Below are 21,202 nucleotides of genomic sequence, written 5' to 3'. Positions count from 1 at the left end.
GGAGGAAGATGAGTTGAGAGTTCAGCATGAAAAATGATTTAAAGATCTTTTTTTAGTTCTAGTTCATGTGGGAGCTCGGGGCTTCTGGGAAGTTGGATTATTCTGGATAAACTGTGTGTTCAGTTGTTTAGCAGAAAACTGCAACACTGTTTTTGCTGTGAAGCTCCAGAAATGTTTTGCAGACGACAAACTTCACCTGACTCTCATCAACATGAAGGTGAGGAGATGCTGCATGAATACTGTGAAGTTAATCATCATGAATGAAACATTTATCTGTTTTCTCAGCTCAAAAACTGCAGGAATCTAGATTGAGTCTGATAATCCAGCATGTCTTTAAAACACGTTTCATTCTTCTTCAGATCCGGCTGATAAACCAGTTTTCCCACCTGATGATTTCCTGATCTGCTTTGAGAAGAAGTTCTGAAGAAACACCGAGAGTTTCTCAATTTGTGAAATGCGTCAGCTCCGTTCACCTTCCCTCGATGAAGGAAGACGGCAGCTGAAATGAAACTGAGGAGCTTTATTGTTTCAGCACACGACAGTTTTTCTCCAACGATGATTTTAAAAATGAGGCCTCACATTTTCTTCCTGCCGTCTCGTTATCACTCCAAATAAGCCGCTCGCTTCCCGTGAGTTCGAGGATTTTCCATGGAAAACAAGACGGTGACTCAAATGAAAACTCACAGGACGACGATGTGAATCATTTGTTTTAGAAATATGACTAAACGTTGGTTAACACAGCTGTTTCCTGCGCTGCGGTGGTGGTGACATGATCGTGTGACGGAGGTTATTAAGGGTTAAAACTCTGTGACACACCCCTTTATTCTGAATCCTGTTTCCAGTTTGACCGAAATGAGAAGCTGGTTTGAGGTTCTGTTGTGAGGAAATAAAAAGCAGAAGAGGAGGAGCTGCTTACTGTAAACACTCCGCTGTGCTCGGACGTGTGGACGATGAAGAGTCATTGATAAAGACAAACCGCTGTGTGCAAATACTACTGCAGGAAAACACCCCAACAGCACATGTACTGAAACACTGTGCTGCAGCACGTTCATCACCTGCTTTTGTACTCCAACTTCACTTTTAGTTCTGAGTTTCCAACATCAGATGATGGACCGACATTAACAGAATGTCAAAGGTCAAAGACGTCTACTGATGTTAGCGTGCTAACCAGTTAGCCCCGGACTTTGTACCTGGAGAGGTGATTCTGTGAAAGCCTGCGTAGTTTCAGCTGAGAGACACTGAACATGTGAGCAGTGAGTTTACAGAGTCTTGATCAGAGCTGTCATGTGTAATCTGCAGTGATGTGACGGGGGAATGTCCTGACGTCTCCTTTTTAAAGATATCTAATGGTTTCATGTTTGAAATGTTTGAAATGCCGCGTTGTTCTGTGGTCCTGCCTGGTTCTGTTGGCACAAACGGCTTGAAATGTTCAGCTGCAAACTGTCCCAGCAGCTCGTCACAAATACCAGAACTTGTGGCCACAGACACGGGTGGAAAATTTCCAGCCGTGTTGAACACAAATGTTGAAATGCCGCCTCGAGCAATGACGTCACTCGGCATCCGTTCAGCCATCTTTTGGCTCGTTGTGTTGCCAGAAACACGACTAAAAAAACTGGGCAGGATGCCTATGTTCCCACATTTCTAAGATTTCCTTTTTCATACATTTGTAGTAGATTTTTATCCCACTTTCTCCCAGTTTGGTAGCCAGTTACACCCAACCTATTATCCAGTAGAAATGGACTAAAGTGCAGCTTTTAGCTAAATCTGGTGCGCCCACCTCTTCACGGAGTTAAGCCTAAAATATCCTGATGTCTCCTCAGAATGATCTGTTTTTGTGGCATCCTGACTTAGGATCTTAGAAATATCCAGTGGTTTCACTCTCGCGGCCTCCTCGTTCTGCCATGACAGTCAGTTCACGTACACATGATGTGATATAAGATGTATTGTAGACATGCTGATATGGTTTTATTCAGATGTTCATGTTCGTAGGAGCTCAGGGTCATTTTTCAGTCATTTCCAGTTGAGAAACTCTGAGCAGCTCCTGAGTCACTGATCAGCCAGCGTTATGTCAGCACCTGACTCCACTGCCCCGGAGTTTCAGGACATCACATCACAGACAGGAAACGCTGAGCACAAGAAGTGACTGAATTACAAAATCCTAAGAAGAGAGGAAACACGGCGTGACGCTTTGAAACCCTCAGAACAAAATGTCTCACTCTTTCGTTGTGGGTCGTGTTGCAGAGGGAGGGGCTGGAGGATTCCCCTCCTCGAGTCCTCGAGTCCTCGCGCTGGATTTGTCACAGAGACGTTCAGTGATTTTCCCTCAGGTGACCTGCGAGTGACTCCACAGTGAGGTTGTGCAAACGGAGTTACTCAGACGGGGTCGTGTTTCATTAAAAGTGGCTGTTCAGGACGATGATCCGTAAATGCTGGGTGTGTTTTTAGGAGTTTGACCAAAATGAGAAGTTGGTTTGAGGTTCTGTTAGGAAATGAAAAGGAGAAGAGGTGGTTCTGTTTACTGAAGGCAGTCAGCTGTGGTCGGACGATGAAGATGAAGACACGATAAACACGCTGAGAGCTGAAAATATAAACAGAACGATTAACTCAGCACAATGATTTTGTCCAAATGTTTCTCTCACACTCTCACACACACACACACACACACACACACACACACACACACACACAACTCTGATTTTGTTTCAACTTTTTTTTATTTATTTAAGAATACAAACAAGATGAACATTTAAAAATTACATTTTTCTCTCTAATCTAAAATGACCTGGGAGTCTAAGAGCAGATTCTGAATGTAGGTAACAGAAAAGGCACAAGAGCTGCAACGATTGATTAGCTGTCAACTGTTGATGATCGATTAATTCATGTTCATGATTGATTCATTTCTTTTTCCTTTTTAAAAAGGTCAAGTTTCTTGATTCCAACTTCCTCAGTGTGAATATTTCTGGTTTCTTTTCTCCTGACATACAGTTTTTACTAACAAGACATTTGGGAAAAACACTGATTTTTATTTGATTTTATTTTATTTTCCAGACCAAACAACTAATAAACCGATCGAGAAAATAATCGACAGTGAAAATAATCATTAGTCGCAGCCCTGCAGAGAACTTTAGAAGAGTAAACATGCTTGAAATAAACAATAAATTCAGTCAGTTTTATGGTTTAAATGTAGAAATGAAACGATCCTCCACATCTCAGTTTAGTAGCATCACAACATTTCAAACATGGCGACTGAATAATACAAGTCAACTTCTACTCACGAGCTGAGGCACATTCTTACACTCATAAATGTAATGAACACTAGCATTTAATTACATTTCTGATAAGTACACAAGTCAACTCTACTGTTTGTCTCATCGTCTAATGAATTCAGCAAGTTAATCAGAAACCCACCAGGCACCACAGGAACAGTTCAACACAGTTACAACATTTCAGAAAACGTCTTTCAGATCATTTTAAAAAGGTCTGACAGAAGCGTATAAAAAGAATTAAAGATATGTCACTGAATCAGATGATGCCACTGATATTTCACTAGAAACGGATTAAAAGTTGATGAAAGCTGCTCAGAGAAATACGTTTCCAGATTTGTCTCACTGATGTAGGATTTGTATCTTTCACAGCTTGAGAAACAGACTGATTGTTTCTCACATGAATTAATGCTGAAATGTAAAATGTAGAAGGAAAACGGGTGACGAGGAGAACGAACAGCTCCTCGATCCAACATGTCACACAACATCCTGACATGAGGGAGCGTCCTGGTTCAGCTACAGGCGGCGAGGTCACGTCCGACCTCACGTCACGGTTACGCAGCATTAGTGAGTTTATATTCGTGTGCATACATGCTTGTGGTGTGATGCATTGTCTTTCCTTTTCTTCTTTCTTCCTGTGAGGGCTCCGTTCAGGTCATAGGCGAGAGAGGCGGCGACAGTTCCGGTGGGCGGTGAGTGAAAATGTCCCTCATCAGCGCTGCAAGACAGAAACGAGCTCCGTGAGACTGAAGGACAGTACGACCAGCAGGGGGCGACATGTCACCAGAAACCCGGAGAGCATCACTGAGCTGATCACAACGATTTACCACCAACTGTTAATGGTTTTAATGTCAACTCTGACTGTGTGTTCATCTTACCTGCAGTGTCACAGAGTCCCTGAACGCCTCCTAAAAGAGGGTCTTTGTCTGTGAGCAGTCTGCTCGGCCCTGCAGGTCCAGGACCAAGGAACAAATCTGATTGGTCGGTTTCGTCCAGGCAGCCCTGAAGGTGGAGTCGGAAAAAAACAAAAAACGTTCAGAATAATCAAGTCACGTGTCGTCTTGTCACCTTTCTTTATGGTTTCAGTTGAGAATACGGGACATGCTGAATCAGTGGAATGTTCTGGAGGCAGACTGATGATCTGTCTTTGGTTCATTTCTTTCACTACAGTGTTTTTTTTTAAAAATGTGCTGGATAAACAGATTTCTCCTCCTCTCCTCCTCCTCTCACCAGTAATCTGTGGCTGAGGAGAAGTTCCTCTTCTATCGAGGAAGCTTCTTGTTTCTGTCTCTTGTCCTGAACCATCAGCTCGGACGACAGCTCATCATCTGGGTGATGAGTCCTGCACATGACGGACACAGAGAGATAAAGGAACAGAACGTTTAGACTGGCATGAGAAACTTTTACATGTTTCAGGTTGTTGGTTGTTGATGAAGTGATATTCTTGTGTACATTTTGCTCTTTGCACACTTCATCACTACTGAAAACCTCCCAGCTATCTCCCTCTCTATTTTGTTCTATTGTTTTTATTTAACACTCTTTTTCTGCACTAGAATTCACAGCTTGTCAAACACTGACACTTTGGGTTGGTGGCCGACCCGACCTACAATCTCAAAGTGTCCGTATGTGACATGACCGCTCCTCTGGCGCCACCCTCAGGAAAAAAAACTAGATGCAAGCTGAGCAGAGTTTACAGCCACAACACTGTCTGTTGGTGTGTAAATAACTTCACATTAATTACTCTAAACTAAAATACTTTACATTAAAAACTGTGAATTTATGTGAGAAATAACTATTTAAAATAGTTCTAAAAGTTTAGCTAATGTTTTATATTTTCATTTTGGAGTGAAATGCTTAAATGGTAGCATTTCTCAAAATCAATGTCGTAATCGTGAACTCTAAATTAACGTGACTCATTAAACTGATCCTCCTGAGTGAAGGACCTGGCCTATCGTACCGTTTTCTCCTCTCTTTGACAGCCGGGGTCGCAGACGAGGGTTCAGACAGAGGGGACGACCATTTCTCGCCTTCCTCCGGCAAACTGCTGAGGAATGTCAGCTGGAAGTCATCGTCCATCGAGATGTAAGGAGCCAACAACTCCAGATCCATCGACTCGGTTTCCTGAGAGAAGACGGACAGGAAGTTAAAGCAGAGAGAAAAGCATGTGGTGTTACACTGCTCAGTGATATGGGTGGATGTATCGTGAGCATCTCCCAGTAATTTTGAGCAGTGGATTATAATTACTGTTCTCGTGCTGCTCTTACCTCCCGTCCCTTCTTCTGACTGTCTTCTGTCCAGACAGCAAAGAACTTCTCCACCTCGCTCGTGTCCATCACCACCTCGTCCTCACAGGAGCTCTGAGGGAGGGAAAGTAAAGATGGAGTAAAACTGTCAAATCTGAAAAACATTATTATACTTTTTAAAAATGTTTTTAAAAATGTAAGGCTCTTATTTACCGGCTCAAGATCAGCTGAGGAGGCTGGTGATGATGAAGATGAAGATGATGATGGAGGTGGAGTGATGGGGTCGAAGATGGGTGTGAGGAGCTGTCGCAGCTGCGGAGTGCAGAAGTCCTGAGGGTTCTTCTCTGCTGACTCACTGAGGAACGAGAGCTCAACGAAGTCTGACAGACAGAAACACAGAAAGAGTTCAGAAATCAAACCAACACGTATTTATTTATACAGGCGATGAAGAAAGTTTCTGTAAAGGGATTTAACATCTTTGGTCTGTCTCACCTTTCAGTGGCACGTCAGCGCTGCTGCGATTTGAAGCTGCGTCCTCAGTCTGACTGGAGCTGGAGAGACTCTCACGTTCAGGATCACAAACCTCAGACTTCTCTGGTGAGCAGAGTTCAGCCTGACCACTGCGGATCTGCTCCACGGAGAAAACTACGTCCGGCTGCTCCACAGCACTGCAGCAGAAGAAGACGATGATGATTTTTTTTTTTTTTATCTACCACATCTTCACGAGTCATGTGATTCGACCTGGCTGTTTTAAAGTACCTGAGTATGAAGTTGAGGCAGACGACGGCCTCGGGCTGCGACGTCTTGCTGCTGTACAGGATGGTCGCCTGCGTCTCGGCCCAGACGAAGCCGCCGCTGTTCGTCAGGAAGCGGTAGTGTCTGGTGTTCACCTGACCTTTGGACAGCACTACAGACAGACGGGGACAGAAAACCATCTGGTTTGCTTACAGACTTACATGTGCAACACCAAAACCCTGATGTTCAACTGCTAATCAAGATTTTCAGCACGCCACAATGTGACGGAAACATCTACAGTCTTTCAGACAGAAGAAATAAAAACAGACTAACAGACGATGAAAAATCTAAATACTTTTTTCTCATCCTTTAAATGTGAAGACACAATTTAGAACCTCAGTGATTTTAAAGTCGTTCCACATGTATATAAATACTGTTCACGTAGTGTATTTATGGACGGGTCGCTTCAGGTTTAGGTAAGAAAAGAAAAGAACTGTTCATGAATCACTGAGGTACTGATACGTCGTTCTTCTTGTTACCAAACACTCACGTGTGTGCAGGCTCTTGTTGACGTGATCAGAGTCGAGCGCGTGATGAAACTCGTAGGCCGAGCGGCCAATCAGATCCTCAGGTTTGTATCCAACCAACTCTGTCACCCTGGAAACAGACAGATGGAAGAAAAACAGAAGAATTAAAATGTAAACCACACATCTCCATCCCTTCTTATGTTCTGTTTCTTTTTGCCTACCAAAGAGACCAAGCCCCCTGTTTCCTCCTGCCTCCCATCCACAGAGAGGCCAAAGGTCAGGGTCAGTTACAGCCCTGCAGCAGGTGATGAGTCGTCGTACCTGCCCTTGCAGTGTGTGAAGCGCAGGTCCATGCTGTGGCGGGTGAGGAAGGTGAAGCTGTCCAGAGGGAACTCCACGCTGGACGGGTGAGGGATGGGCTCGCACAGCAGAGTCGTCACTCTGGCAGCAGGAGGCGACGAAGAGCTGCCGCCAAACGGACGCATGTGACCAGTACAGTGGAGAACCTGGAGGAACAGAGGAGGGATTTTAAGTTTTCATACTGTCATTTCCAGCAAAATGCACACAGGAAATATCTGATCCGAGTCTTCGTAGTCCAAAGTTTCAGGTTTCTGCGTGCGTCAAATAGTGGCTCTGATCGCCAACTAGGTCAAGTCTTCTTTAATTACTTGATGATACTTGAGTCTGAACAGTTCTGCTGCCAACAAATCTCTCTGCAGGAGGTGGATCCTTCCAGAACTTTGGATCATCACAGAGAAAATGTTCCTGTCGGTTATTACTACAGACGTTAGGAAACACAAAGTGGACATCTGTTGCTCTGCAGTATGTGCAGAAGTGTTCATGTACTGTAATAAGTGTGTGACCCAAGTACACTGAAGAGACCCGGGACGACTGCCAGACTCATCACTCAGGCTGGACTTCAGTCCGTGGTGGAGCTGCTCTGTGTGTGTGTGTGTGTGTGTGTGTGTGTGTGTGTGTGTGTGTGTGTGTGTGTGTGTGTGTGTGGTCATAAACACTGGCAGATCAGACTTCAGGGTGAAACACCGTTCACAGCGTGTTCTCTTTGACTCAACATTGAGGATTTCACACATTTAATTTTCTTCCAGGCTCAGCAGGTCCAAAATCTGTTCTAACAAATAATGCATCCGCCTATTAAGTTTTTCCTTTTCAGACTGTTTATCTTGAAACACTTTTAAAGAAACTGGTGAGCTCCCGTTTCAACATCACTGAGGGATTAAATCAGAGGGTTCAGTAAACTCTCAACTCTGTGTCAGTTCTTCGCTGTGGCATCAAAAACAGTATGAAATATATTTTCCGTAGTTAGAACTGCCAGTATGGTGACAACGCCACTCTTTATACAGCGGTCTCTGTTGATCTGTACCTTCCAGGCAGCAGACTTGATGTTGACAGTGCGCCCCCTGCTGGTCAGAGTGCTCTTCATTCGCAGGAAGAAGTTCCTCTCGCTCGGCTGCTCTGTCTGCAGTTTCTTACTCAGACCTGAAAGAAACCAGACAAAGTTACACATTGAGCTCATGGAAATGTTTCACCCTGACATGTATTCATATACTGATCAAAAGCACAAAAACAGGTCCAGCTTGTAACTCGTTAAACTTCACAATGCGGATTTCAACAAATTTGTGCTCAGAATCAGAGAAATAATAATTTTTTGTTCATAAAAAGAAGATGTTGTGTTTAGATTTCTTTCTTGGCCAAACACGTGGTGTGTGTGTGTGTGTGTGTGTGTGTGTGTGTGTGTGTGTGTGTGTGTGTGTGTGTGTGTGTGTGTGTGGTGAACATTAACACAGGTCTGGGCTTCATGTTTGGTTTATATTGTAATAATAAACAGAGTCTGACCTGGACGTGGGGACAGCAGGTCTCTGAGCTCCTCCTGATCACAGGGATGAACAAAGTCATAAATACTGTGACCCAGCAGCTCCAACTGTCGGAAACAAAGACAAACCTAAAGTCATTTTTCAGAACTGAATCATTCTATTTGTATTGTAGAGCTGGTCAGTGGCTGGGAGTTAGGAAATCACAGCAGGGCAGCACATTTCAGCCTGCGGTTCAGCATGCAGTTATTGTAACCATGTACTTCAGTGATAAACTTGATCTCAAACAGAGCTCAGAATAGATTTAAGGGACGGCTTCTCTCTCTGCTCGAGTTTCTCAGGACGGTCACGTACGGTCCCAGAGGCTTACAGTAAAAACTGTGGTGCTATTAAAAGAAACAGAAACATCTCTTTGAATGCCTCTACGATGATGAAACTGACTATACTTCTTTACTTAACCTCCCCCTAAAAGTTTCCCAACTTAAATGAAATCAAATCTCTCTCACTCGTTAATAAGAAGTTGTTCTCCACAGCTGCACAACAGGTGATCTGAGTCTACTCCAATTAACTCAGAGGGATTTTGACATTCAGCTAAAAGGAAAAAACAGCAAGCACCTAATGATGGGCCTGCCACAGCAGAACTGCTGATCCTGACTTTCACCAGAGGGGTTAAACTGATTCTTCTTCTCTGCTTCTTAAAACTCTGATGTACCTGTGTGATGCCGATGTGTTTGCTGACGTTTTCCGTCAGGTAGATCATGTCTCCCTCCTCTGTCATCACCATGACGAAGCCGGCCAGAGCCTCAGGGTAGAAAGTATCCATTGGATCTTCCTCCTCCTCTTCTTCCTCTTTCTGTTTCTCACCTGAAGTAAAACACAAGCAGGTGATGTTTACAGCAGACATTTCTGGACGACAGTTTACTTGTGACACCTTTGAACTACGCCACTGACTGGACATGTGGACATGTTGACTCCATATTTTCTGAATAATAACTTAAATCAACAATGGAGTAAAATAAACCTCTTAACCTTGTGAATGAATCATTTAGCTGTCAGCAGAAAAACACTTCAACATCCTAATGCAATTTTCATTTTTGCTGCCTGAGTAGCAAAAATGCTGGTTTGTTCCTTATTATTGGTGAGTTCGTTACTTTGCTCTCACATCTGAGGGTGTTGTTTGTCCCATTAAGCATCCTGTGATGCCTGATTGATTTCACTATAGAAACTCTGTCACTCATGACGGAGAGATGCAGATGAAGGACAAAAGAGACATGTAAGACTTTCACTATGTACTACAGAGACGTGTCTGCCAGGTCTGTGCTCATTTTAAAACATCTGGAATAAAAAACAAAACAAAAAAAAAAATCCATGAGTTTTCTTCGAGGCCTACATCTGAAATTTGCATTAACAAAACAAAAAGAAAAACGAAATAATTCCTCAGTAAGTGAGAAAACTGTGGGCCCTTCAGGTCAGACGGTTTCTTACCGGGTCTGAGGAGGCGCTGCATCTGCAGGAAGCTGAGGGAGACTCTCATGATGGCAGATTTGTCCAGGTGGGTGGACACTCGGCGGGGGAGCGGCAGAGTGCGAGCGAGCTCATAAAACACCTCCGTCTCCTGGCTCCGCCGACATCTGGCCGCATCACGAGAACGCAGCTTCCTCTGCTCCGAACTGGACCGACAGGAGGAAGAAAATGGACACAGGACAGGATTAACAGGGATATATATGATTATGTACTTACAGCAAAAACACCCTAAATAATTGCCTTTTAAGAGTCTCGAAGTCTAGGATCTTTTTCTGGAAACTAAACATCTCTAACCTCGACTCCCCTTCAGGAACCGCAGCAGTCAAACATAACGACCTCTTACTGTTTCAGAGTTCAGCTCAGAACAAATTCCTCCATGTTCGTTTTTTTTTCCCTTTGTGGGAACAGAGGTGATGTCCAAAATGTCCAAAAGTAAAGAGAACAGAATGTTATTTATTTCCTCTACTGGGAAACTGTCCAGATCCTCCCTCCCTCCTCCCTCGCTGTCTTTTCTTCCCTCTCTCTCTCTCTTCAGCTCTGCTTTGGCCCAAGTCTATAAACGTGCTGACGAGGCAAAAGCAGAGTTTATATGCATCACATCAGATTGGAAACAGAGACTGAACAGCTTGAGTACAGTGTGAAGTTACACATGAAGTTATCTAGGAAAAAAAGCTGCTGCTGATCATAAAATCACCAGTAGATCTCCATAGTTATACATCAAACTGGACTCCAGGTAAATGAATAAACATCACAGAACAAGATGAAAAAAACAAAAACAGCAGCTGAACGTCTGATCAACAAGGACGTCTCAGCTGTGACTTTAAAGCAGCAGCTGCCAGACAGCCTGACGCAGCACATGACACAAGACAAACTGGTGCTGTCCAGTATGTCACATACCGACATATACAACATGCCCAGAGAGTACTGGACTCTGGACTGGACTGGAAGGACGGGAGGGGAGTTATCTGCTATCTGGAGATGCAGAGTCATTCTAATGTTGTTAAACCTCAAGACTAAAGATTATACTGGTGCAACATGTAAATTACCTCGAGGCCCCATCAGAAAAAATTACAACAACGCATATCTACGTTTCTTGTTAGGTTGCGAGAGCAAAGGAGGACGTCAGGTGAAGATAAGATAAGAATCTTTCTCATCCCGTCACGGGGAAATTCACATTATCACAGCCGCAAAGGGAGTCGCAAAAAAAAGACAGCATCAATTAAAAACAGAAATAATAAGTAAAACAATTTAAGTAGAAAAGCAGTGAGAAAACCAACACTGAATTAGTATAAAGAGCAAGAGAGCCTGTGAGGACGAGTACAAACACATGACCTCTACCCAGAATACCGCCATTTCTTTTGGTTCATTTTACATAAGTAATGTACATGATATAAGTTAAGTTACATGGTTAAACAGTTATTTTAACACAAACAAACTTCTCTTAAACAGTTGAGTTGTTGACTTGTCTAAACCTGAAGATGTGTACGCGTATTAATCAGGTTTATATTGGCCATACGGGAGCAGATCGAAACATAACGTTAAAAATGCGACCTTCACGTCTCTCGTGTCATCGTCTATACAAGCCTGTGGCGGCTTGTTGAAATGGATTCTTTGTGATGATCAGATTTTTCTGTGACAGTCAAAAAGATGTGTGTGCCTCGTCTCGGCGATATGCTAACGTTAACGCAGAAACCCCGCTAACATAAACAAACGATCCGGCTTGCAGCCCAACACAGAAGATCCACAGAGCCTCTTTAAGTCAACGCTGCATGAATGGAACAATATAGAAATGAAAAGGATTATCGAGACTGCTACTATCAGATCATGTAACATTATCACCTGATGAATCTGTGAAACAACAAATAGTGTAATCAAACACCATTGAGCGGTGCCACTGTGTGCCCTCTATCCTTCAGCAGTCAGACAGGAGGACACAATGTTCCTGCCAACACTGAGACACTCCCCAACTGAAGCCTCCCATTCAGTAAGACAGACTGCAGAGTGAACAGTTAATCCACCTGGGAGGCTCAAGATCGCCGCAGGGATGTTTGTGGTGGGATTAGTGAAGTTTGTGAACAGAAACATGTTTTCAGTGACGAGGAGAGAAAACAGTAAATCTCTCACAGCACAAAGAGGCAGCAAAGAGTGTTTCACTGTGGACATAAACACAGAGGGAACAGATTTATTACAACTCTCCCACAGTATGGCTTTGACTCAAACACACACACACAGCTGACAGAGTCACTACAGCCAAGACATTTCTGGAAGGAACAAAAAACGTCACCTGTTTTTGTCAGAGTCACTTTATCGGCTATGTTTCAGATACACATGTAGAAATATGTACAAGCGTTCAAGCCAGAGGGATTTGGTTTGATACCAGTATATATTTTGGATTAAATTTGCCAGGAGCTTTTTGGGGGGAAACATATGTGTCTTTAAACTTCATGTATCTGGCTGTTGGATTATTCAAATATAAATAATACAATTTTTAATAATAATAATAATAATAATAATAATAATAATAATAATAAATTACCATTTAGATTACTGATTGTTGGTCACCTCAAAGCACGAACATGATGCTGCCTGTTCACTGTGCAGGTTTGGTTATGTGAAATATATTTGGACCGTTAATGAGAAGTTGCTTTTAAATAGAAATGGTGGGCAATGCAAACAAAGCTTCTGCTACTGCTCATGCTCACAGTGTTACTACTACTGCTGCTGCTAATAATACTACAGGTCTGTCACTCAGTCACAACACTGTGTGTCTGCAGGCTGGGAGGAGCTTCAGAGGACACACTGTTCTGTGACCATTTCTAATCAGCCAACGTGAGTGTGTCCTGCTCTGTAGCAAACACAAAGGGGTGTGTGTGTGTGTGTGTGTGTGTGTGTGTGTGTGTGTGTGTGTGTGTGTGTGTGTGTGTGTTTGTTTGAGAGAGACAGAACAAACTATGGTTACTAAATGTAAGCAGCAGTTTTTGAGCAGAGGCATTCCTGTGAGAAGGCAAACACACTCAGGCATTCAGATAAACACACGCCTTCAGCTAAATAACGCACTGCAATCTGCACAGGAAGTGTGTGTGTGTGTGTGTGAGTGTGTGTGTGTGTGTGCGTGACCTGCACGTTTGAGGATAATGAGCAGTGCAGAACACGATGTCCTCAAGTGTCCTCAACCACAGAGAGACAGTGTCAGTGTGTCAAGAGTGAGTGGAAATAAAAGCAGAGAGGAAAACTAAATGTACAGTAGAAGAAGGAAGGAAAACCAGACTACACACACACACACACACACTGTCTCATATCCCTGTTGACATGTATAATAAACTGTGAGTAGCTCGGCCTGTTTGGGTTGGAACAAAGTGTTCACTGAAACAAAGAGTGTCGAAACAGAGACGATTTACTGGATCGACACGTGACTGTACACACTGCACTGCTGCTTTTACACGCACAATAAAACACACACATATCCTCACATCTGGTTATTTCTCACTGATATCAACTTTCACACCACGGTGACACCAATATATATGAACTGAATTTGCTATGAGCTGATATTTTGTTATATTCCGATTTTTGACGTAATGAGTTTTGCTCATAGTTGGCTCCTATGTAATGTCTGACAAACTATTACAGAGCTGGGGTTTTTATTTATGACGGTGGTGCTGCACTCAGAAACTGTGGGAGGCGCCAATTAGGACAAAATGCCAATTTCTACATATTAATGCTTTAAGAAATTAATAATACTGGAAAAAACCAAGCCCTCCTTTTTGCTGGGGATGACACTGAACCCCTGGCGGTCCCTGAACTGGACTTTAAGAACCACTGCTCCTAAATAATCAATAGTTCTGCATGTAGTGAGCTGGAAATTGAGATTCTGGATGTCATTTGAACCCTGACTGAGTACACTGACTCTGGCATAATTTTCAGGTATTGGTACTTGAGTGTTTTGATTTTAAAGGCATATTCTGGTGTAAGTTTAATCCATGGTCTAACACAATGTGACACCAAATAAGACCCATCCTCGAGAAATCAAGTTGTCCAACCGCTAGCATATGTAGTTTAAGCAACCTCAGAAAAGACAGCACAATAACAATACCCCAACCAAGAAACCGCCATCAAAAAGCTATCATTGCCACAAATTATGCTCAGAACAGCACCAAACTTCAGCAACAGTACAAATAAGGTCCCAGCACATAGTTTGAGGCATCAAACATCTGCTAGCTTTGCCGTATTTCTACTGAAAAGAGAACACAGCTCACCACTCTCCTGCAGCAGCTAGCTTGTTGTGGGGAAGCCCTGCAAGTCGATTACTGAGTGCAGTAGAGTTCCGCAGCTCAAGCATGAAAATGTATGATTATTACTCAATGGAAATGCAATCAAAGTTCATATGTGTCTTGCCTACCAGTTTATAAAAGGTTATTATGGAGAGCTGACAGGGAAAAGAACGGAATTGAGCATTTCTAACTGCATTCGGTAATCGCCACATTGGGCCTCCCCGATTTGTACTGTTGCTGAAGTTTGGTGCTGTTCTGAGCAGTATTTGCGGCTTTTTGCTGGAAGGATAGACAGCAGTGTATTGTTATTGTACTGTCTTTTCTGGGGTTGCTAAAACTACATAAGTTAGCGGTCGGAAAACTTGATCTCTTGGGGGGAGGGTCTTCCTCGTTGTCCCGGTGTGTTAGACCATGGATTCAATTTACACTGAAATATCCCTTTAAGCTACTTAACTTCATTACATTTTGGGGGAAAGATACTGTACTTTTTTTGGGACCCACTCCAGCTATGATACCTTTTTTCCACTGGTCAAAAACCCAATTAAACCCATTAGGATCTATATAATGGGAATGCGTAACTTACCAACTATGACTAACTCAACAACCGACCCCGGGTTTTTATCACCACGGCTCGGCTTTGATTTAAACGTCAGACCCGGGTGAACCATGGATCTATAACTGTAGAAACAGGTTACGAAGCAGAGCCACGTTCATTGCTAAGAAAACTGCTCAGTGGACTTCCGGCCGGGGCTCTTCCACAATGCGCATGCGCAGTAAAACTTCGGCAGGACGAATTGACCAACGGCTAATATTTCCAAATGTTCTTGGACTGAATGACGGTGAAACGAGTCATTTATCGGGGGTTACGATGCTAAAAATTGCATCCTCCATTTTACAGACGCGAATTTCTCAATGTTAGCTTACGGGAAAAGGGTATTTTTGGGCCTATAACTAGCACAAATAGGAGAATTGAAGATGGCCTGCAAGATGGCGGACAGAGACGACTTCCGGTTCAAGCGAGGAAACGGCTAATAACTGACATGAAGTACCGACAGACGGCTGACGGGCTGTCATGGCGGAGGGGGCGATTGTTAGCATGTTGACCAGCGTTTGTAAACCCCTTGTAGGCCCGCTGTCTGTGGCTGCGGGACTTTATGAATCATACGACATGAAATATGAAGCAGAGCACCATCACAAACAAAGGCTGAGCAGCTTTAATAACAACACTGCTGCTGAATCACTGTGCTAACAAAAGAAACCCCGTGTGATTATCTGACAGGCTGCAGACATCAGACCCTTACAGACAGAACGGATGCTAGAGCCGTAAATCTAAATCAAACACGAACAATATGTTGTAGAAAGTTACCGAGAACAATCAACGCGACTGAGCAGACATCTCGGATTAAAAAAAACAAAACACAAACACACACACATTATCTGTATATGTGAATTAAACCAGTCTCACCGTTTGGGCGACTCTTTCTCTTCCTTCTCCATGTTCAGTCTGCGGACACACAGCAGCGACTCTGCTTTTAATGGTTGTTTATGCTGGCAGCGTGTCAACACACACTCAGCCCAGTCAAGCTGACGCTGCTTCCGTTCGTTTTCAAAATAAAGGTCTCCTTTCAGCTGACGCGTAGAAGGGTATTTTACATACTTCATTAATACTTCTGTACTTTTAATCAAGTACAGATTAGATTAATATTGTTAAGAAAACTGTTTTCCCTCTTGTGTGGATTTAAATTTGAATTGTTAAATTTGTCCGCTCCTTTTTATCAGGAGTAATCCTGTTGTTGTTGTTGTTTGGGTTTTTTTATGGTGTGTCATTGTGTTTTAATCACTGTTGTCAAGTAAAAAGTTAAATTAATCTTCACCTTTAACTGTCTGTACACTGTTGTTACATACATAGATTTGATAGACAGTACTTCTCTTTTTGTGTGTTGTTAACATTAGCTTATGACCAGTAATCCAACAATAAGAATTGATTACTTGTCAACTGTTAAAGCAATTTATCAAGACAAATTACCAGTATTCCTTTAATGTGACAGAGGACTTGACTTGAGAAACATTTAAAGTTATGTGTCACTTGTGAAACAAGTCTGTTCAAACTTTTCATACAATAAAAAATTGACTGATTATAATTAATATCAGTGTTAGAAAATAAAAATATGAAGTGGCTGTAGTATTAATGATCACATTAGGTGTAAAACCTTAAAACCTTTTTTTCTTTTTCTTTTCCTTTATTTTCTACCTGATCAAGAAAACAGACCATGATAGTGCTTTTATTTTATGACATCTACCGATTTCCGGTGTTTGTGACTGTCTCTGACGTGCGCAGTTGGACTCGCCCACGGTGAGCGTTCGGAGGACACGCCCCTCGTCACGTCGACAACCTTCGTGTTTTTTGGGTACAGGATCATTTTCTTCCTCCTCAGCTGAAACCCGGCAGAGAAACTGACAGTGTTGGTGTGTGGCGCCCTCTGTCGGCCGGCATGAGAGCCTGCAGCCTCTCTGTCTCTGAGGAGAAGTTCTGATTTCTTATCTAAAACCTGAAATAAAACAGCAACTCTGATTTTTATTATTCTAAACAACAGACAGCTCCTTGTACTGGCTCCACAGAAAATCACCAGCAGCCAGTGGAGTTTTATATTTGTTCTCCTGTTCCTGGGATCCACCAGTTAGCAACATAACTTTGATTTAAATTAATTTAAACCTGATGTTCAACAAATCAAACAATTGTTCAAGAGCCTATTGATTAATTTTACACCACGTGGAAAGTAATGGAGACCTGGTGACAGCAGAAAAATAAATAAAAAGTTTCAGCATGGTTTCCAAAATTGTCTAATATTACATTTATATGACCTAAAACATGTGAAACAACTGATATGTTGCATTTTAAATACCAGGATAGAAGTGAGAGACGTTCAGTTATACTAATACTCAATAACCTTTTATTTGAACATTTCTACACTGATCAGTTCTAAATAAATTCTAATTAATGAGGTTCAAAATAATCTAGAGTTAGTTTACTGTGACATCACACTAAACACTGTATGTTGTTTACATTTTTTATTTTTAAAACAGTAAAACTTTATAATCTTTTATCCTTAGAATGAGCTGCTTCCTTTATAAATAACAATCAAAGCACTAACTCATAACAGAAACTCTGGATGTTAACGGATCATAAACATAAAGTCAGTACGACGTAAATAATCGTCATCAACACAGGACACAGGACAGTTTCAGGTTTAACGTTTTAATAACAGGTCTCCATATACAAACTGGATACAGTGACGTCATTCTGCCGTTATAACTTCCACCAGAACAGGCATAAAGTGTGTGAAAGCGTGTGTGACGCTGTGTGTGTGTGTGTGTGTGTGTGTGTGTGTCGGGTAGCTGTATGGTGATATAGATAATGCATATTTTATACACGCAGAGATAGAAAAAAAACAATCTGAAACAAAAAGTGCTGCTTGATTCAGTCAGAAATGTGAAAATAAACATGAATGAGATGTTTGTTCCCGTCAGACTGAGTGTTTTCAGGATTTAAGAGGAAAACTTTCAGTGAACTGCGGCATCCCAACTTGTGTTTTAATCTTTATCAGCTCACGTTTTTGTCTCATTTGACTCAACGCTGTTTGTTTCTGAGGCGAGAGGTGAATTATCACATGTTCTCAGCAGGAAACCGAGTGGAGCTGCAGATAAAGTCGGTCCTGAATCTTGATTAAAGAGTGTTCAAGTAGGATGTTTGTTTTTAAGCAGGATGGTGTTTAATGAACATTTGTCAAGCAGATTCTTGTTTGTTAGACTTTGAAAACTTTCAGACCATCTTCAGCACCGACAGCAACATTTGTTTATCAGACGTGAAAACATCTGAGGTGAGGAGTGTTATGAGGAGACGACGTGGTCCAGAAACAAAACAAATTCATAATGTATCCTGACTTTTCTTCACTTCAGGAGCAGAGTCATCATTATTCTCCTCTTTTGTTTTTCTAGTGCCTGAATACACAAATCAATAAGAGAAATATTGAAATAGTATCCAGTCGTCCTGACAGCTCGAGCAGCTCGATTCAAGTGTTTTGAGTCTCGACAAACCAAAACACACAGAAGAGAAACACAGTTAGTTAGTTATAGTTCAGTTTTTTACATTTCTAATTTAATTCTTAACTTTATTTTATGGAGTGGATTTTAATTGTTTAAATACGTTCATATGTTTTAGTTGATTTTTTATTGATTTTAATAGCAGTCTTAGTTTTTTAAAATTATTCTAATGTGGTTATATTTGTAAGGGGCAAGATTTAGGAAGTTGAGAACATCTATTACAATAAATCACAACAGTTTGTGAAGGCAACTGTCAGAATATATCAATAAACACTCATAACCCAAATTCAAGACTCAAACTACAAACATTTCTTGTATTTTAGTTCATTTTGGAATTATATAATATTTTTAAAGTTAGTTTCTATGTCAGTTAACTACTATATATTTTTTTCACACCTAGTTTTAGTTTTAGTAACAACTATAATAACCTCTGAGACGGTGTGAGACCTTTTGGACACCGACATTAGAACATGTCTAAGACCTCTGGTGATTTGATTTCTGATTCTAAACTCACATTTCATTTAAATTTTAAGACCTGAGCTCACTGATGAACAGAGGAAACACAAACGCAGTCACGTGTACTGATGAGGACTGTGATCACAGAGAAAAAAAAAATAATTTGGTAAAAACAAGACAAAGAAAGAAAGAGAGGCATAATAATGAGCATGTAAAGAGAAGATAAGTCACTTGGAGCTCACACTGAGTTTTCAGGCTTTGCATGCTGTGTGAATACTAATAACGTGCAGTCAGAAACACATTTGCATTCACACGACACAGATGTGGACAAAAACACTTCTGACCACCAGGATGTGGCCTGAGACATCAAACCAGGTGGATTCACACCTGTTGTTACCATGTCAACTAATGAGCAAATGAATTTTAACGTGACAGTGTGGACAGGACCTGTGAGATCAACATCGACATCAGACTGAACTCAAACACGAGACTTATCAATACTTAGTTTATAGCTGCACAGCCAGTCTGGAGAAATTAAAGCGTCTGTCTCAGGAGAGAGTTGATCTGCGATTCAGCTGATTTTCATATCAGACTGAATTATAATCCATCCAAAGAGAGCAGATCTAGTTTGTTCTCTCGCCTCAGACCTCATGATGAAGCTTTAATTTAGCCTCAGAGCTGAGATCGACCCCAGAGCTCAGCTGACACGCTGTTGCCACGGCAACGCGGACGTGTACACGGGCCGCGACATGAAGCCAGGAACCTGCTGGTCTGACTGGTGCTCCAAGGGCACAACCTTGGCTCCTGCAGTCCTGAAGTTGTTCTGCTATTTATAGGACGAAACGTCAGACAGGTAACTCGAGAACTCACTAAAAAGAAAAAGGTAAAAAAAAAAAACCCCAAAAAACAAATACTGCCAGCTTCCTCCCGCACTGTGAGCTTTCAACCCAAACAAGAGCCGTGTTAAAACAAGAGATCTGTTCAGTAACACCTCACCAACATCTCTCTGGTTGAATGTTTAGAAAGTGATAGTTTGGCATTGACGAGTTGGGCATCAAGAAATTGTTCTGAATTCAAATCAGTTTGAGAGCTTTGCAGGCGGGAAAGCTTCAGCTTCCTGTTTCAGATTCGAGATAGAAACATGTCCACAAATATGGAGATCAGACGGGTGACATCATCACAGCTGCACGCTAACATGCTAACTTCAATAGAAAACTGCAACACGACACAGAAATGTCTCACACATAATGTCAAAACTGTTCATTCTTCACATTCTGTTGAAAATTTCAGCTAATTTTTGAGTGAATTTTTAGAGTTCTTGCATACTGGAAAATTAACGTTGATCCTGTGCATCATTTTAACTTAGCATGATGCTAACATTTGCTTAGTAGCAGTAAACAGTCAGAAATTCAATAATTTTTGCAGGTCATGAACCAAAGTACAGGTAAGAATTATAATCTGACCGCTGGATTAAAAGTCAGTATGTGTCCTCTGGTAACCAACAACACTTCCATCCAAAAGTTATTTGTTTTCAGTTTAAGCCATCTGTTCTAACAACTCATTAACTGGTACAGACATGAGAAACATGAACTGCTCTAACCGTCACTGAAGCTTCGGTGCTGAGAGCAAAATAACAAACAGAAAGCAGATGAATGAACATAATGTCAGAATGAATAATGCAGCGGAAGTCAGACGGGACATTCAGTCTGATTATCAGGAAGTCTGTCGAAGATGAGACACATCATGCAGCAAACGTCCCCTTTCATGTTTACGACGCCTCAGAATCTGTTCATCTCTGCATGTGAAACATTAAACTGAAAAAATAAGAATAAAAAAAATAATAAATAACAAGAAACATTTTGGCAGGAAGCCCGAATCTGCAAAAACAAAGGTGGTTTCTGTCTGCAACGTGTTTTGTTTTTTGTTAGATGTGACCAGAATCTGAACAAAGATCCAACGAGCACCAGAATCAGTGAGCAGAATCAAAATCACAAGGGAGAAAATGCAATTCATGACATAAACTCATTTTCTGATGAGCACCTGTTAAATCCTCTGTACCAAAAACATCAAGTGAACAGTGGAGTTATAGGAGAGCTGCAACATCTAATGGATCCACTGTCACCGATGATAGAATCATAAATTGCTGATTAATTAATCTTAAATATGGACATTTTCTGCCTTCTTTCCCCTGTTTTGACAGTAAACTGAATATCTTTGGGTTGTGGACAAAACAAAACATCTGTGGACGCCATC

The 21,202-nt window shown here is 41.8% G+C and overlaps 1 protein-coding gene across 4 annotated transcripts; it reads right to left on the bottom strand.

Moving 5' to 3' along the window:
* Nucleotides 1-2,695: 2,695 nt before the first annotated feature.
* hif1al (hypoxia inducible factor 1 subunit alpha, like) lies at nucleotides 2,696-15,999 on the bottom strand. Of its 4 annotated transcripts, none has more exons than XM_037073002.1 (15): nucleotides 15,858-15,999; nucleotides 10,083-10,267; nucleotides 9,310-9,461; nucleotides 8,623-8,707; nucleotides 8,150-8,265; nucleotides 7,090-7,274; nucleotides 6,792-6,898; nucleotides 6,266-6,413; nucleotides 5,999-6,174; nucleotides 5,720-5,886; nucleotides 5,528-5,620; nucleotides 5,221-5,384; nucleotides 4,494-4,605; nucleotides 4,142-4,265; nucleotides 2,696-3,981 (listed from the first exon to the last, which is right to left on the bottom strand). In XM_037073002.1, exons 1-15 carry the CDS (start codon nucleotides 15,887-15,889, stop codon nucleotides 3,914-3,916), a joined length of 1,914 nt encoding a protein of 637 aa, XP_036928897.1. In that variant the 5' UTR covers nucleotides 15,890-15,999; the 3' UTR covers nucleotides 2,696-3,913. The 4 variants fall into 4 exon arrangements, with proteins under 4 accessions (XP_036928897.1, XP_036928923.1, XP_036928914.1 ...); XM_037073028.1 differs by lacking the exon at nucleotides 15,858-15,999 and adding an exon at nucleotides 10,465-10,488; XM_037073019.1 differs by lacking the exon at nucleotides 15,858-15,999 and adding an exon at nucleotides 10,416-10,439.
* Between the last annotated feature and the right edge of the window lie 5,203 nt (nucleotides 16,000-21,202).

This window comes from Acanthopagrus latus, chromosome 2, assembly GCF_904848185.1.
Source record: "Acanthopagrus latus isolate v.2019 chromosome 2, fAcaLat1.1, whole genome shotgun sequence".
Lineage (NCBI taxonomy): Eukaryota > Metazoa > Chordata > Actinopteri > Spariformes > Sparidae > Acanthopagrus > Acanthopagrus latus.
The sequence above is the reverse complement of the archived record's forward strand: the minus strand, read 5'-3'. Positions and strand labels throughout refer to the sequence as shown.